The sequence below is a fragment of the Aethalodelphis obliquidens genome, unplaced genomic scaffold (genome assembly GCF_003676395.1).
Source record: "Aethalodelphis obliquidens isolate GAN/ISIS:26980383/991018 unplaced genomic scaffold, ASM367639v1 scaffold40, whole genome shotgun sequence".
Lineage (NCBI taxonomy): Eukaryota > Metazoa > Chordata > Mammalia > Artiodactyla > Delphinidae > Aethalodelphis > Aethalodelphis obliquidens.
Window position 1 is genome coordinate 6,927,194 of NW_020837984.1, and position 19,270 is coordinate 6,946,463.

The 19,270-nt window shown below is 35.0% G+C and overlaps 1 protein-coding gene across 7 annotated transcripts in view; it reads right to left on the reverse strand.

Annotated features, from left to right (window-relative positions):
* The window catches only part of USP34 (ubiquitin specific peptidase 34), a 231,649-nt gene that overhangs the window by 8,177 nt on the left and 204,202 nt on the right, over nucleotides 1–19,270 (reverse strand). For all 7 annotated transcript variants that reach the window (XM_027131781.1, XM_027131778.1, XM_027131782.1 and 4 more), the window contains 9 exons: nucleotides 19,030–19,177; nucleotides 14,104–14,738; nucleotides 12,005–12,162; nucleotides 10,451–10,529; nucleotides 8,739–8,865; nucleotides 8,002–8,109; nucleotides 6,605–6,709; nucleotides 6,365–6,489; nucleotides 5,237–5,360 (listed from right to left, as the gene is read on the reverse strand). In XM_027131781.1, coding sequence (XP_026987582.1) covers nucleotides 5,237–5,360; nucleotides 6,365–6,489; nucleotides 6,605–6,709; nucleotides 8,002–8,109; nucleotides 8,739–8,865; nucleotides 10,451–10,529; nucleotides 12,005–12,162; nucleotides 14,104–14,738; nucleotides 19,030–19,177 — 1,609 coding nt within the window. The remainder of the gene's footprint in view (nucleotides 1–5,236; nucleotides 5,361–6,364; nucleotides 6,490–6,604; nucleotides 6,710–8,001; nucleotides 8,110–8,738; nucleotides 8,866–10,450; nucleotides 10,530–12,004; nucleotides 12,163–14,103; nucleotides 14,739–19,029; nucleotides 19,178–19,270) is intronic.

Sequence of the window (19,270 nt, forward strand, 5' to 3'; positions counted from 1 at the left end):
ACATATTGTTTCCTCAACAGAAGCACCTTATACTGTAGAAGCGGCTGAGTGTGTTTTTAAAAGAAAAATCTTTTAAAAACTGTTTTTGTAGGTAAAATGGTAATTCAGATGATTGCTGTGAGGATGAAATATTTCGTATGTATATTTACTAGTTAGGGTTTCTCCTATCTGAATTGTGTTATGATTCTTTGTCCAGCTTTCTATAGGAGTATTTATCCCATCCAAGCATTATCCATGGGAAGTGAGAGATTCGGCCTTAGAATATCATATCTGATTCTTCTAATTCCCCTATTTCTGACTTCATACCCACTGAGCAACCTATTATTGTTTATTCAGCTTCCCATGTAGGTTACTGGAAAAAAATCTGCTGGCCCTACCACGTAACATACAGATCCCTGTGCCAATTCTTTGTAAATTAACAAACTGGTAACCAACCCCTAAATTATATGTATGTCTATTAAATGTAATTACCATGTATAACCTAGGATAAATGGATTTGCCCTTGGTGGATGGGTAAAAGCTGGTTTCCTATCTGTACTGAATGATTGGCACTTGTTTGAAGCATATTCATCCTAAGAAGCCTTTTAAGGGAAACAGCTAACCAGTTGTTTCTCCAATCAGTACCACCTTGATATCACAAAAAGCTGAAACATGAACAAGAGCTGTGCTTTTTATAATATGAATTTTTAATCTGTTTACTTCTATCAACTATATTAATTTTTTAATTATAGAGATTTTGAAGATTATGGATTTTCTAGGTACATCATGTTACTTGCAAAAAATCTTAAAAAAAATCTTTCACTTACTAATGCATTAAGAAAACTTTCAAAAACTAATGTCAAAAAATAAAAAAAACCCCAAAAAACAAAAGAAAAACTAATGTCAAACAGTAAAGGTGATATTCTTGTTTTGTCCCTAAAAATCAAAATTAAATGATGAAATCTAGGGATTTGTTATTGAGTTTAATTTTACTTGGACATCTTGTTAATCTGCACGTGAACTATGGTACCTAAAAAATTTGGTACGATTAGGGTTTGCAGTACCAATTTTCTATGTTTTGAAAAAAATTTTTTTCCTCAAATATAAAACCAATGCATGAACATTACAAATAATTTAAATCTTCTAAATATTTAACCTAGAAAATAAAAGCATTCCATAATTTTATCCTTATACAGTTAAGATTATAATCCTCCATTTTTTTTTTACATGTACTGATTTTTTCCCCCTTGTTTATAAGAATGTGGTCATATTCTGTATGTTTTCCAATTTGCTTTTTTCATGTGAAACAAGGTCAATTCCTATCTTTTTATTTTAAAGACTATATAATACAAATGATAGACATTTCAGTTATTTCCAGTTTTACCCAATACAAACCAACTGAAAATAAACATCCTATGTATGTTATTGTACACTTTTATGAGTAGATTTAGGGTGGATTCCTAGATCTGGTACTGCTGGGGCAAAGGGCACGAACAATCTAAACTGCCTCTCCAAATTGACCCCATTATAAGATCTCCTCTTTCCCCAAACTGTGTAAGTATGCATATCATCTAAACTTCATCTCATAGTTGGGGGTGGGGGGGAAAAAAAGAGAAATAATTGTTGTTTGCTTTCTTTATTAGTAAGGATTGGCAACTTCTCATATGGTTACCAAACATTTATTTTGTGTGTGTGTGTGTGCTTGTGTGTATACTGCCTTCTTCGTGTCCTTTGCTTTTTTTAATGTTCTTTACCATCTTGCTGAATCCTAAAAACTCTCTGTACATTGGCACTACTAGCCATTTATCTGTTAAGAATGCAAATATTTTCCCCATTAGCTGTTTGTATTTTAATTCAATTTATGACATTTTCAACATGTAGTACTTCCAATTTTTATGTAGTCAAAAATTTCAATTTATTTTATTGTTTCTGGGTTTCGTGTCCTGCTTAACACAGTCCATCAAATCTCAAGGTGGTATCCATATGATCCTATGTTTTTCTTTAATACTTCTAGGATTTTATTTTTCACAATTAAATATTTAATCCTCCTAGGATGTATTTTGGTCTAAGGAGCAAAGAAGATATTACTCTTGCCTTTCCTTTCCCAGACAGCTAGCCAGTTGTCTCAATATTACCCATTTTCCACTACTCTGATATGTCACCTTTGTTTTCTATCAAATCCTTGTGTATCCTTATGTTTGTTCTGGGGCTGTTTTTCCACTGTTCTACTTATGTGCTTCCATATCTGCATCGTGTGGTTTTAATCATTAGATTTACAGTCATTCCCTGGGTATTCATGGGGGATTGGTTTCCAGGAGCCCCTGATGCTGAATATCCTTATATAAAATGGTAATACAATGACTGTAGTGGAAATTTCAATCCACAGTTGGTCCTCCGAGAATATGGAGGACATTTACATAAGAAAGGGAGAAAATAAACCAATACTTGCTGTTTTTATGCAAAAAAATGAATAAAATTGATGGTGGGCATGTCTGTGAGTGAAACGGTGATGTATACACCTTTTTGATATTGCTTTGAATTGTGAACTATGTATTAAATACCAAAAGATTTTTTTAAAATTTACTGTTATCTTTAGTAAGTATTCTGGAAATCAATAGTGCCAGTAATCTGGCACTATTCTTCTTTTGCAGAATTTTTCTGGCTGAAAATTGGCTCTTTTTAAATATCAAAATACTGAAGTCTCAGACACACTAGTATTTCACATGGCAGTCAGCAGCTTTGTTCACATTCCCTGAATTCTCTTCCCACTTTTTCTCTGTCTCCCCTAACCCTATGCCTGACTGTCCTCACTTCAAGAGCACTTCAACACTCCCTTTGTTTACTATTTAGGACCTGCAACTCTATCCCCTGTAATTCTAATCTACAATTATTGTGTAATTCCTTTTTATCCCCCTAACAAATCTTAAAATCTACTCAGTTACCCATGTAAGAATTACCATAAAGACTTCATCAAATCTGGAATGACCTGCAATCCAATACAGGTCTTGAGACACTTCTACCTACAGTCATGATATTCTGGCCCTTGGACCACCTAGCCTTAAGACTCAAATGATTAAGGACATAACCAGTTTAAGCTTACCCTTCCCTCTCTTGTTGCCAAATATAATTTCTTGAAGAAACTATACAAATTAAAACTCCCTATCAACTCTCTGCTTCCCATCACAGTCGTTAATGTGGGCTTTGCTTTCTCAAGCTCTTTCCTAGTGGCCTCTCCTTGTAAACAGTCATTTCAGCTAGAAGAGGGAGTTACTTTCAAACACTGGGACATAATTCTTCCATTTGTAAGAAGCATAAGCACTGCTTTTAGGTCTCTGTTTTACTTCATATCTAAAACAATGTCCAATTTTCTACATTAACTAAGATATAACCATGAAAAAATTTTTTTCCTGCTCAATTTTTTAAGGTTTTGGTTTATATCTAGAGCTGTCCTACGCAATACAGTAGCCACCAGCCACATCTGGCTATTTAAAATTAATTTGGTTAAAATAAAAAATTCACTTCCTTAATCACATTTCAAGCTCTCAACACTCACATGTGGCCAGTGGCTATCACACTGTGGATGGTGATGCAGCTGGAGAATATTTCCATCCTGGTAGAAAGTTCTAAAGAATAGTGCTTATGTAGAGAACCAAACACCACGAGCCAGGACAACTGTGCTTCCTGAGTATAAGTGATGAGAGCATAAAATATTATGGAAGTTGATTCAGCTAATATGGATGGCTAAGTGTGTTTCCTTTCTTTCCCTCTTCCTTCTCCTCCCCATGTTTAATTTCCCCAAAACTAGGTATTTGTGTTGATGAGGAAGACAGTCCCACACAGGGTAGAACATTCATTATTTGGTCAGAGCTGTTCAAGTAGATAAAATAGCTCCTCACGTAACTTTTGGTATAAATCATATTAACACGATTACTAAGAACTTTTCTTAAGGTCAGCATGTTTATAAGTCTTCCTTCTTATCTGGGAGCAAGGCTGTGTTACTAGATCTCCTGGATATTTCCCCACACTTGATCATTGCCACTGCCAGGTTTTAGCTTTTTACCAAGTGCCACAACCCAATTATATAATCATGAAATGGCCGATCCGAATATATCCTCACCCGCCCACCCCCCAATCTTCAGCCACATATATATAAAACTAGCTAATGAAAACAGGTGGAAGGAACACCCTTTCAAATCTGAAGACACTCTAAACACTTACCAATAAGATGGTTTTTCTGAAGAGGAATTATCCCTGACAGTTGTTACCACTTCATTCTTCTTGGATAACAAAACCTAAGGTATTTTCACATCTTTCGCCCTATCTATAGTGGACCAAAACCTTTTCCACAGGAAGGAAGGGGTTGTGATTGAGAAGGAGCACAAGGGGGAACTTCTAGGATACGGTAATATTGTTATTTCTTGACCTGGGTGGTGGTTCCATGAGTATTTCACTTCCCATGCTCTGAAACAAACCTACAGTACACTGGAGAGGATCCTGGGCCATCCCTAAAGACATCAGATTCACAGGGCACACAGAGCCTGAGAACTCTGGAGGTCCTGAGATAAGGGACACCTGGAGGGCTACTTATCTTCTAAAGACTTATCAGCTGGAAAAAGTCACCCAAAGGGAACAGTCCTCTAAGAGATCTCAGGCACATCCTCAGAGAGACAATATTACATAAAAATAATTCAAGGTTTCCCCCCCTTCATAATTCACTGATTATTTTTTCTATTTCTCATATCTTCCTTTTCAAGTTTCCCTTCTCACTCACCCCTCTATTTTATGAGACTTACCTCCTAATTTACTCATATATGCACCTCTGCTTCACCCTGGCAAGTCCACTCGGCTTGCTCCCGGTGTTGCCAGCTGGCACTACTGATCTCATCTTACCCTCAGATCAGGGCTGGGGAAGTCCATCTCTAAGCCTGCCTCCCTAAGCAGAGCAGTTTTTGGTTTTTGTTTTTAAATTCTGCTGGGCAGATGGAGGAGGACTTGGGCTTCTATGTACAAAAGTGATCAGCCCTACTCCACACTCCTTTATAAGCCAGCTGAAACTCTGGGAAGAACTATTCAATGGAAACCAGTAAGTTGGTGTTTTCTTAATAAACATAAAAATGTTCCCGAGAATAATTAATATTTTTAAACATTCACTTTAAAAAAGAAAAAAAAGGATTGGCTCATTTTTTTCCTCCCCTTCCTGAATGGCTACGGGCTTAAAATAATTCAGTGGAATTTACTGCTCATCTTTTATACTTACTCAGCTTAACTAATGTTTCAGTAAATTTTTCACAGTTGATTGCAACTCGGCATAATAGATGGATGAATTGATGATAAGAAAAGAAGTAGTCTAGCAGCATACGATCATAAACGTCATCTTTGCCCTGAAGGTTAAAGATGATAAAATGGTTGCACTTAAATTGTATAATAAATTAAAGAGCATATTTTGTGCAAACGTAATAAGTTTAACTAAAAAGCTGATTAAATATTTAAATTCTATAAGAACCTAGTTTTAAATTCCAAGTTTCTGTTAATGTTATTAAGATCTTAATTGCCACAAGTTTATTTTCAGTGTGCAAATGCCTTCAATTAAAATTACCCCTTATTTCTATATACTTTAATAAAGTAAAATTACTGTAGGATTTTAAAATGTGACACTTGAGCTCTATAGACATATCATCAAGAAGAGTGAATTAAATTTGATTTTTGAAATAGAGTCCAAATAATTTCTGTAATGGTTACTACAGTGTTAATTATTTTAAATATTTTATCTTATAAGAACTTCTTAAATGTAGTTAAGATCTAAAGACAGCGGGCAAGGGAGAATGTGAATAAAGTTGGGTGAGGAAAAAGTGGAAAAATTGTTTAGAAAAGTGTTGGAACTGAGATAAATTATCCTGTGTCAATGTACCTTCTCTCTATAATTTAGAATTAGCATTATTTTAGAGTTAAGTATTAGAGAACAAGAACTAGGCTATAAATGATGATAAATCTATCAGTCAGTGATAATTAGGCTTAGGTCAAAGGATTATAATTAGAGGGCAGTAAAAGAAGTCATTGATTATATGGCGAAATATAAACAATAGTAAGTACCTAACTTGACCTTTCAGATTTAGATATATGACCCATTTATAATTTAGCCTAGTGACAAATACTAATGAGTCTGTTAGGATATTTTTTGAGGGGGAAAAAAACTTACTACTTGTGCTTATTGTTGATTTTGCAAATATTCAACCAACATTTCAGAGCAGGAAAAAGTCCAAATGAGTCTAATCTTCTTAGGATCCACAAAATGATCATTTAAGTCTAATATACTCATAACTGCCAGAGGGGAATTTCAAATTACTGTGTACTAGAAAAACATGGTTTTCCTGGCATCCCAACATACCTTACTGGTTTCCACCATTGTGGGCAAGAGGCACATATTGAGTTCAGGGCGCGGAGGCCGAATATTGCTTTTCCCTCCTATTAGCTTGGTATTTTCTCGACAAGGGAAATAAGGTCCAAGAGACACTAAGACATTAAAAGTGTACAATAAGAATAAATTGAAAAAATAAATCTCCATGTTTCAGTGTGCAGAAAGATTAAATGCCAACCATGTTCACCACCGTGCTAGATGAATACATACTTGGTATATTACTGTGATGGTAAGTACAATGGTTGTGTTGTAGAAATGGAACCAGAGTATGAAGAAAGTCATGGGGACTCAAAAGCACAAGTTCCTTGAGGACATCTGAAAATAAAAACACAATTTGGGTATTAAAAAACTGGAGTATGTTACCTGCTACTTTCAAACTCACAAATCCTACTGGGGTGACTGATTGCAGTGTGGCAGCTAAAAAGTTTTAGAGTCTAAAACTGTTTTAACACTTAACTCTGGGAGAAATTCTGTCTGATGCTTAATCAAATCCGGATCAGCAGAGTTACTAAACAACAATCGGGCATCATTTAGAAACCAAAGTTTAAAACTATTAAGAGAAGCATCATGGAGAAGTACACTGAGGGAAATATTTAATGCATACTGATTATGTATTTTCATAAAATCAACCAAAGCAGCTTATAAATCTAAGGTTCAAAATTCTTTGGATCTGAGAATCCTTAATCTACTTTTAATGTTTCATGATGCTAGCTGGACTGATTCTCATCCTGTAATTACACAGGAGTAAAGCTCATGATGACAGGCTACTGGCGGAGTTTCTGGCAATTAGAGGTTACTGCTATGCATCCCTCCTTTTTTTTTTTTGGCCACGCTGCACAGCCTGTCGGATCTTAGTTCCCTGACCAGGGATTGAACCCGTGCCCCCTGCAGTGGAAGTGCAGAGTCTTAACCACTGGACTGCCACGGAAGTCCTGCACCCTTCCCCTCTTAATGGAGAAGTGTAGGCCTGTAATTCTACAGAACATCAGGCCAACACCTGCCAAAACTGACTGCTTCTACATGACAGTTATACATGTCATTTTGAGAAATTGTAAATAAGTAGCTATAGTCTCTAAAGATTATTTAAATGGCTTCTAAGGCAGTAAAAAATTCAATATGAATTTAAAACAAGGGGGTCCTTTAACAGACACAAATTATCATTATAAATATGCAATTAGTAAAAATATAAAATACTCAGGAGTCTAAGAAGAGCTACTAGGAAGTATCTTCAGGCAAAAGAACTCACAGGGAAATAATCACCCCCACTCTTTACAATGTCAGTTCTAATCTGTAAACATCTGCATGATTCTACCTTGTTTAAATAGGATCAGAAGATTTCAGAGCTGTAAGAGATCTAGAGATAACCTTAGGTCAGCAAGCCCATATATAAAGTGACCTGCCTATAATGACATAGTTAATTATTGATATGTTAAGAAACAGAACTCGATTTTCTTAGGATCTGCTGGCCAGTATAAGTCACACATAAGAAGTACAAATGTCTTCCAAACCCTACAGAACTAACATTACATCTTACATATACACACACAATCCCACAAAAATGTTCTTCCACTAGGTTTTTACACAGCTATATTTTCCAAGTAACTTACCTATACAGGCATTTCTAAGTTCTGGAGGGCTATAGGAATTAAGAAGAGTTAACAGTTTATGGGCAAATTCAATGCGCTCCTGCCACTGGATTAATGCTTGTTTCACATCTGCAAACACAAAAGCATATGTAAATATGCCATTTGAGATCAAACTTCCTCACAATTATTTTCTGTTGTAAACTACAGAATGCTTACACTAAGAAATCCAAATTAATTACATAAACATCTTTGGTGAAAACTAAGTGATTATTTTCATGAGATGGCTACTATTGTTAAACCTGCTGTATTTCTTAAAAGCACATATTTTAAGTGATGATATGCCCCATTTTCTAGGAATTTATATGCATTTCAAAGTTCACACTACTTTACAGGGACACAGAGATGTTTGTTTTATAGTTATTTCTCTTGAAAATAAATGATTTAACCTAAGCCATGTAAGTTTCCAGCCAGAGGAACTTCACAAATACTCATGTTGTTACTGTGTTTAGAAATATTTTCCAATCTCCTAAATCTTGACACTTATAGCATGCTTGCCTATTTCTCAGGCAGAGATAGAGAAAATAGACAAGATCATTCCAGTTTTATATCAGGAGGTCATGATAAACATTTTCCTAATGGTTAGCTAACATCAGCCCCGTTTTCCGTACATAAATTAGAGAAGAAGACAAATTCTCTGAAGCATGTGGATTCTCTTTAATTGTTAAACTAACAAAAATAAGAAGTAGGATTAATCAAACCTTTTCTCTGAAGATATGGGCGAGTAGACTTCAAAACTGAAAGGAATATTGACAGAAGTTCTACCAAGTCTCCAGTCACGTGGCAAGCTGTGGCTTCATGATACATCATATGCAGTGTGTTGAAAGACTACAAGTGATTTAAAAAAATGAAAAATTTCATTTCACTTTTACTTTATTGAGCCACAAAATGGTACTGCTCATCCTCTATGACAGATGTTTTCAGACTAAGACTATGTGTGTGCATATCTGCAAAAGCAAATGTATCTGCTTTCTATCTACAAGTCAAATGCTCCCATTCAGCTCTTTTAAAATACAAAATAGTCCTCACTTTCACAGTTGACACTGTGATATTTTGTGTTTACATTTTACTTTGAAGGAATAATTTACTTAATCTGATTTTTTTTTTTGGGGGGGGGCTACTGTTTGCTCTAAGTACATATCTCTAGGACTGCAAGCTTTAGAGATTACAAAGCAGCAGCAACAGGAAGACTGGGGAGAATAGGTGACTGCTTTAACTAACCTTCCAGGGTTTCTATGAAAGACAGTGGTGAAATAGCTGTCAGTCATACTCAAAATAGTAGGTCTGAAAGAGGTGAAAGAACTCCAAAAGGTAGGAATTCCTTTAATCATATTGGCTTGTTAAATCTTTTGATTCCTTTAACAGTACTAGCTTAATGAAATCCTTAGTTTTTTCCTATTTCATTTTACACCAATACACCTTCTTTCTAATCCTCTCAAATCAGTCCCCCATAGCCTATGTACTATTCGTAATTCACAGCTGAAAATTCATAACCTAGAATCTGTGGCAGTACATAATCTGAACAATGTACATGTGTGGCATTTAACCTGTGAGCTGTGAGGACAGGAACCATGTCTGTCTTGTTCACTGCTGTATCCCCAGTGCCTAGCACAATGCCTGGCACAGAGTAGACATTCAAACATCTGTTTAATGAAAGAATGAAATTCTCACTACTCCTCTTCACATACTTTGGTTTTAGCCAAACAGAAATATTTGGTATTTGTTGAATACAACCAATACCTTCTTGCCTTTGTGCTGATTAAGTCATTTATCTAAATGTTTTCCCGCTTATCTCTGCAAGTCCAAATTCTTCAAAGTGCAGTTTCACATGTTGTATTCCTATTCTATAATACCATTAACTGAAAAAACTATCCTACCTCTTAATTTTCATGGTGCCCTTGGCATATACTTTCATCTTACCTCCATTATCAGACTAAAGGGTACTATGCACCTCTGTGGACTTAAAATCATCTCACAGTTGTGGATGTTCAATAATCATGGGAAAAATTAACAGCTGATTGTAACCAGCTGTAACAATCTCACTAGCTTCCTCTGATGAGGAACTGGGTCAAATAAACACACTCTTGAGAAATTATGTGTGTCCTCAATTAAATCCTACAGACTCATCCATTTCTAGTCTTACAAATGAATTTATAAAACTAGTCTATTTCAAGTGTTCTAAATACAAACTGAGGGGGAAAGTATGTAATTACTATGGAAAAAGAAAACAGCACCCAAAAACTGTGACCTAATTCTTCTTGGAATGTAAATTAGCATTTACTGATCTGCATATTTAAAATCCAGACACCTGTAAAACAGTTTACAATAAACTTTAAATATCCACAAAACAAGAAGTTTGGGTGAGAACATTAAATTGAAATAAATCTACAGTAAAACGCAATAAAGTATTTACCTCAGTCATCAAGATCAACCCTCGATTAAATACAACAAGAAGTCTGTCTTCATCAGATTCTAATAGTATTCTGAAGGCACTAGAAAACAGAGACCAGTTTGAGAACTCTGAATCTGAACAGAACACTTAGGTGATAAAAAAAATAGAAGTAAATTGTCATTTAGGTTCTCTACTTTCTTACCTACAAAAAGAGACAGCTACATCTAGTCCTTAGTAATATAATAAAAGATAATATTAAATAAGAAACCCTCAGTGCAACTTAGAGAAAAGTTATGTCTACTAGTATTACACTAGTCAACTCTTAATTATCCACAATGGTGGAAGAGAGGTGCTGACAGGAATATTTTTAAAGTTTCAGTAGAAACAATGTTTCTTTTTATAATGGGTTTATCTTCTACAGTATGTTAAGTTCCAGATAACAATAAAATACACTTGGTATTATTGAAGCACTCATCAGCTAGTTACTGGGAAGAACAACAGGAGGGGGGAAAAAAAACCCAAAACATATGTTGGCCTTGAAAATAATCTATATAATAATCATCCAAAAGTAGCTGCATTACTCCTGTTAATCGACTTTATTTCATTATTAGGTACTGGAAACTGCTATTATATAGTACAACTGGAAATCCTTCTACTTTAATGAGATGTTTTCTTCATTTTTAAAAAAAATAATCAGGGGCTTCCCTGGTGGCGCAGTGGTTGAGAGTCCGCCTGCCGATGCAGGGGACACGGGTTCGTGCCCTGGTCCGGGAAGATCCCATGTGCCGTGGAGCGGCTGGGCCCACGAGCCATGGCCGTTGAGCCTGCGTGTCTGGAGCCTGTGCTCCGCAACGGGAGAGGCCACAACAGTGAGAGGCCCGTGTACCGCAAAAAAAAAAAAAAAGAAAGTATTGCCAAAAAATGTGGGCCTAATAAAAGACATCAGCCCCAAGTCTTAGATTTAATATACAGAAATTAACCTAGACTTAATTTCTACAGTTAAAGGAAATTAAGTGTAATTTGTAGCAGTTCCTTTATAGTCATTCAATAACTTCTGTAGCTCTAAACAATTAACTGTAAAGATATTTTGGTATTTTGGCGAATTCCTATAGTTAAAAAAGATAGATCGATCTGGGCTAACTAAAATGAGAAACATATTAACAATGAAACTTATCCAAAGATGGAGTAAGCTATTTCTGGAGACCTCTAGGACTGAACTGTCCAAGCATAAGTTAGAATGAACTGCCACAGAGAGGAGGATTTAAGCTTTAGGTGGAAGATGGTACATTAAGGTTCCTTCCAACCCTAAAATTCTATGATTCTGATAAAACACACATAGATAATCCAAAACCAAATCAAAATAAAAACTGTTAAAAGTAGCTAATTAACTCTCAAAATATAAATTCCTCCAAGGTGTCTAAAGGTTTAAATGCTTTCCCAATAACCTTAAAGAAGTGGTAAAATTTCAGTTATAAATAATTTAAATTATTCCTCTTTAAATGTCAAGATGATGGTCCCCATCCCTTCACTTGTAAAAACAAAACAAACAAAAAACACCAGAAAATATCTCTTTACCTTATTAAAGTAGTCCAGCAGGAGCGGCCGTCTAAGCAACGTAAGTAACAACTTATGGTTGTTTTCTTAAACTGTTTAATATCTTCCAATTCTTCTTCTCTCATATCTGGCCTCTGAGCTATGAACAGCTGCATCAGGTTAAATAGTTCTTCTACTGCCTGAAAAGGGCAAATAAGCATTATGATGATCTATCTTCTTCTCATTTCTAAGTGTTATGCTCATTAGCCAGTTCTTAAAATTACACAAATTAAGTTAGATTGCAGTACCATCCAAGAATAATTATAAAATTAGCAGTGGATTCTATTTTTAAAATGCAATATATTATTCACTAAAAGAAAATAATCTTAAAATAGAATTTCCAGATTAAAAACTACAAGTAAATTCAACTTATTCAACTTTAGTCTTAAAACTGTTTAAATTACTAGCTTTATAATGTCAAATATATCCAGAGATGGTATGCCCATCCTTTGCCCCCCTTTTCTATAGTAAATGAGAAATTATTACTCTGTCACAAAGATTTTACACCCCTCAATTACACCTGAATTAATACTGCTTTGAGAAAACCCTTTGTGCCAACATTTGGAATGATCTTTCTAGACTGATAGATGATCCAGCTCAAGATGGATGAAATGTGGGATCTAATATTCTAGTAAAATCACTAGCTGTGGTTTTATAAACTCATTTACTCATGGGCATGTTAGGAAAGGGCTGTTCTTCTAATACATACTTATCAAAGACCTGAAACCCCCAACCTTCATATTTTTCATGGCAAAAATTGATTTAAGCACCATTTTCACAAAAAATCTCTAACTGATAAGTTCTAAAATAAAGATGTTACATTTCATTGATGCCTAACAACATTAGGGGATAAATATTCTAACTCACCCAGCACTCATCAAAGGTATATTTAACTTACAGACATCATGTTTAGTAACTAAATCGGAGATTATTTATGTGAATGCGATAGAGAAAAATCCACTGAATCTTAATAAATTCTGTCCTAACTCCTTCTAAGTTCGGCAGACTCTCATTCTCCTTCCGTATTCTTATAACCTTGGCTTTGAACCTCTTTTGGTACTTAATATACTCACTTTCTTTCCTTTATTATAGGCATTCTAACTTTCTTAACAGGAAATAAGGTTATTCTTTCTGGGTGAGAAATAACAATTCACTACATTATGTCTAAAGGACAGTTAATGTCCTTTCTTCCTTCAACAGGAAAAAGAAGTGTAGCACACAATTCAAGGATACCAATACTTAAAATACCCTTTATTGTAGTCATTTGACTGAGCTCTTAAGTAAATGTTGAATGTCTTGAAAATGTCTTGAAAAAGTTCCTTCTCCTATACTCCCCTTAAAGTAAGCAAAAAATTTTTCTTATTAGCAGTTTTTAGCCTCTGGGTTGACAACAGCTTGAAAAAGCGTTCTGCACTCTGCTTCCAACCCCCTTCCCAGATGTATACCCTCTTGGTGTAAGCTTGAGTTTACAACAAAGAGTAAGAGGCAACAATGAAAAGAAATATCCAGGAATGACAGCCTAACATGGAGAGGGGAAAATTTTAAATAAAACCTATAGTCTGCAGAGAAAAAGGGATCAGATTTAGATGGTATATATTTGTACTCTGATAGGCCCACCTCTTAGCCATTTCATTCACTTCAACGTAGTGTGAACAAATAAAAAAACCCTAGGTAATACTACAGCTAAGATAAAATACTGTCTAGCTTACAGCTTAGCATAGTATGTATATGTTGATAATATCTAAACAGTAAATACTCACTTCCTTAAAACTGTACCACAAAGCTGAACTTTTTCATTAGGTATATATGAAAGACTCATTAACAAAACCACAAATTAACATAAGTAAGTTCCATTAGAGATAAAATTTCAGTATCAACCTAAGAAAAATTATCCACACACTTACCAATTTTATAACATTTTATACATGTATTCAAGAAAACAAATAAACCTTAAGTCTTTAAGAAAGAACAGTTAAAGTCAGACTGTACTCCCATATTTTGTCGCTACATCCCACAATGGGAAAAACAGGTATTTCCAATCAATTTGAGGATACAGATACAAGAGTTATCATTTTACTTACTCCAGGGTATTGGCTGGCATGTGGTGTAAGATTCTTAAAGGCCCACTGAATGTTCTGGTGAGAAGCCAGTTGTCGTGTAAATGCAGGAGACTGTTCACAGCAGAGCCTCAGAATGCCGTAGTAGGCAGGCAGCATCCCGCGGTTAAAAAGCACCACATCCTGATCATCATGGTCAGCAAGGATGTAATTGAAGGCAATGTTCTTGGTTACCACTGGGTTCTGAACAATAAGGCGGATATTCTCTGGACAGTCAGCACACACATTGTACCAAAATGAAAGCAAAGCCTGTTTATTGTGATTTGTAGCTATTGCTGGCTCAGAAAGTTTAGGCTGGAAAAGGTTCCACAAATCCATGAAATATGTGGAAAACATCAGCTTCTCAGTTTTGGAAATTAAACAGTAAGTCATAAAGCTAAAATAGGGCACTAGCTTTGTAGTGCCATGAACAGCAGCATCAACATAAAGTTTGGCTCTTGAGAGCAAACCAAGGAGCACGTTGTAGACCTGATGTAGGACTACTGTTGTGTCTGGACTGAGTGGAAGGTCACGGGTTGGGATGTGCAAAGACCTTGTTGACCGGAACATCTGGCGGAATGAATTGCTTGGTATAAGGGACACCAGAAGATAAGCTGCAGCTATAAAATGTAAAACAAAACTGTCAGATGCTTACAAGATATAAAATAGACTGAAGAGCAGTCATTAAACACAGTCACTCTTCCCTTTAAAAATTAAAATGAATAAAAATTAAGGGACATGAACATCTCTTTTAATATCTTTCTGCTCTACCACTGGTACCAGAGAAATCCCAAGGAATGACAAAAACAGACGCCTTCCATTTTGTCACTGCTATTTTTTAAGTGGTGACAACAATCGCATAAACAGAAAGTTTTAAACCTCTTTTGTTTAGCTTTCCCAAGACGCAGAATTTTCCCATTTGTTTTATCATTTTATTTCTTCGCAGGGAATAATATGGTTTAACAGGAAGAACACAGCATTTGGAGCCAGAAGACCTACATAACGCTGTCTGACATATCAAATCATTAATTTAGGGTCTTAGTTTTCCTCTTCTTTATCAATTATTACAAAATAATTCAGTATTATTTTGTAGATAATGGTAAACTTACATTATAAAGATAGAATAAGATCTATCTAAAAGCCTTTTGTATTATAAAGATTATATACATATATGCCAATTATAGAATATTAACTTTGGAAAATCTCTGAAAGTCTTCTAGGCTAACCTTGCATGCAGAGAAAGAATCCCTTCCTTAACATACCTGGAAAATGTTATTAAGCCTATGGTATAATTCTGAGAGGATAATGACTCATTAGTTGAACCCATCTGTAAAAGGAGTTACTATTAGCAAGGCACTAAGCTAGGTACGTTGCAAATATTATCTCATTTAATCCCTCACAATCATCCTGGAGGTAGGTGATGATACACTGGAAAATCTGAATCTTAGAGAAGCAAAGACCAAGGTCACACAGATAAAGGGGGAGCCCAGACTTGACTTCGAGAAACGATGATGATGATGATGATGACGATGATAATGGTAACATACAAACAACAACAAGAACTGCTAACATTTATCAAATGCTTAAATTTAACACATTCTTTATGTAGTTGGTATTAGTTTTATTATCTCCACTTTTACTCAGACTTAAAACAGTATGACTACCCCATTTTCCACAGCAAGTGGCAGAGCTGGAATTCAAACCTTGATTGTCAGACTCATGAGTTAATCGTCCTAACAACATTCATTACAGAGCCTACTCAAGGCATCTAATGCCTTAGTATAACCCTTTTCAATACACCTACTAATTCTGTCTCCCACTATTCTACCTATAATTTGATAACTTCCATCATACTACCAAAGCAAATACAGTTAGGGTTTCTAAAATTAATTGTAATCTCTTTTATGGATGTCAAATTAAACTTTATTTTTGCACAATACTCCATTTCTACATATTTCATCACCTATATATTGCTCTGATTAGCCTGTTTTCAGTTAGGCTCAGTTTGGTATGTGTTTCAAATATAAAAACTTGGCATTTAGGTGTCATCTTGATCAAATTTGTATAAAACTGCAATTGAGAAAATAATTTTATTTAAAAAATTATTCAGTTTAAGTTAAATACTTTTACCCCAACATTTTATTTTGAAAACATTTTGAACACTGTGAAAGGTTGAAAACATTCTACTAAATAATGACCCATGGACCTACCACATAAATTCTACAATTAACATTTTGTTTTGCTTTATCACATACCTAACCATCTACTTATTTCTATAAAAACTATTTGCTTTTAAATAAAAAGTAAGTTCTGCTAGGGGAAAAATCCCCACGACTTTTAAATTATTTTTATCTTTGAGAACAAACAGGGAAGTCAAGGTAGAAGAACAGACCATCTTTCTAAAAACTGCCTTGCTATAACTTAAAAATTCCTGGGTCTAGAGAACTTAGAACAAATCGTCCATTTCTATATGGCAACTCAACTATTTTAAGACACCTATGTGTCACCATTTTCTTTTCGCTAAATATTCTAAAGTCATTCCTTAAAATTATTTTGTAGGATTTACAAGTATTTCTCTGTAGCTTTTCTTCTATCCATGTTACCCTCATTCTTACTGAGTCATACTGATTCTATTCAAATATTTGGGCCCCGATTTCAAGTTACATTATTTCAAAAGCATTTTTTCATATTTCTATAGTCTTCACTATTATAATTTTTAAATGATGCACAACAATTTATCTCTTATCTGAACATCTAGTTAAAAATTTTTCACACTTACAAATAATGCTGTTGGACATTCATATATTGGATGACTTACTTATACCAGAATCCCTGCAATGGTATTACTGAGTTGAAAAAGGGAAAAAAAAATTAAGGATCTTGGTACATACTGCTAAACTGCATTTCTTAAGGGTAATATTAACTTATAATGTCACTGCAGTGTATGAGAATGCTATTTCTTTAGCACTACTATGAATGTTAGGTGTACCAGCTAGCTAAAAAGCTTTTCTTTTTGTTTTGGTTTTTTTGTTTGTTTGGTTCAGCAAAAGTTTTTAATTGTTTTATGGTCAGGAGTCAGGACATAAATACCAACCAGCATATGTGTCAGCTCTTACAAATATCCCATTACTGTGGGGTTAACTAAACTGGCAGGAAAAAAAGCCTATGAGCAGAATACCATCGCCAAGCCATGTGTACCCACCACTGAAACATGTTTTCCCCTAATAAACCTTTTATTTTAGAAGAGGTAGAACAGACAGTTCCTATACCCCCTTCTCCCATTTCCCCTGTTAACATTATTACCATGGTACATTTGTTGTGACTAAGGAACCAACACTGGCACATTACTATTAACTAATTTCCACATTTCAGATTTCAATAGTTTTGCCCTAATGTTCTTTTCCTGCTTCTAGGATCTCATTTAGGATAAATGAGATTTAGATGTCATGTCTCCTTAAGCTCGTCTTGACTGTGACACTTTCTCAGACTTTCTTTGGAAGACCATGACAGTTTTGAGGAGTAGTGGTCAGGTATTTTTGTAGAATGTCCCTCAAATTAAGTTTATCTGATGAGTATCATGGTTAGACTCAGGTTATGGGATTTTGGGAGGAAGACCACATGATGAAGTGCCCTGTGCATCACACCATATCAAGGGCACATACTATCAACATGACTTATCAGTGACATTTTTAACCTTAATTATCTGCCTGACTTAATGTTTGTCAAGTTTCTTAACGTTATTTTCTCTATCCCTCATACTCTACTCTTTGAAAGCAAGTCACTAAGCTCACACTCAAGGGGGTTTCCCTTTTGGGGGGGAAGATGTACATACATTTTTTGGAATTCTTCTGTATGGGAGATTTGTCTCTTCTCCATTTCTTTGTTTATTCAGTCATTCATTTATATCAGTATGGACTCATGGGTATTTATTTTATACTTTGGATTACAATTCAGTGCTATGTTAATTATTTTTTCTCTCAAATTGTTTCAGCTTTGGGCATTGGGAGCTCTTTCAGGTTGGTTCTATGTCCCTTTGACATACCCCCATCATTTTGTTTTGGGAGTACTTCCTTACTTTCTGGTTCCACAAGATGCTACAGGCTCATCTTGTATATTCCCTGCCCTAGTCCTACAATCAGCCATTTCTCCAAGGAGCTGTGTTTCATTTTATCGGAAATGATGTTTAAAAACATGGATCTGGGTATTCGATGTACTTGCTGCTACTGGAGTGTTACTGATTGTATGCCCTCTCAGCAGAAAACTAGGAAATATGATCTTAATGATTAAACTGAATGATTAAAGAATTAAAAAAATTAACTACTTTGATTTTTATTTCTTTTAATACTATCAAAAGAAAACATACTCTGTGTTTATTTACAATCAGTTACCTATTCTGTGAAGTATCTATTTTTGGTATTTGTCCATCTGTCTTCCAAGATCTTTGTTTATTCCCTTCTGGCCTGGGTACAATAAAGATATTTATCATTTAACTCCCATAACTTCAGAGAATATTTTCTCTCAGCTTATTTTGTGTTTTAATTGTCACTTTACTCTTAGGCTTCTCAAGTTACTTTTAAGACAGGATTTTCTGACCCATTACTCTCTTCACTAATGCTGATAATGCTTTGTGATTCTACCAAGAAAGGAAACAAAAATGATAGTGGTGGTGATATCACCCAAGAAAAGACACAGTTTCCTATCCCTAAAAAAACAAAAACACTATAGATATTTGTAAAACGTCGCCATAGGTTTTCAAATACTAATATAACCTTGGCGTTTAAAAAAATATCTCTAAGAGCCTTTCTGTATTATACAATGGGTATATTATGATCACCTTAAAACAAACAAAAAACAAAACGAAACGTGGAACAACAACAAAATGGTTTCTTAAATTCTGAATATTTGACTTACAAGTCCTGACTCTAGGATAATTGTGAGCCAAAAGAAACCGCTCGACCCAGTTTTCCATATTCTGTAGGACCCAGCTGTGTGCCAGTTTATTTCGGGGTGTCTGCACTGCCAACCAATCCAGACACTGAGAAGGATTGTATTCAATTACCTACAAGTAAAATGACAAGAACAGAATATAAGGCTAACTGAATGAGCAGTTACTTTTTTAAACTTACTTTTGGTATGTGCATCAGACACTTTA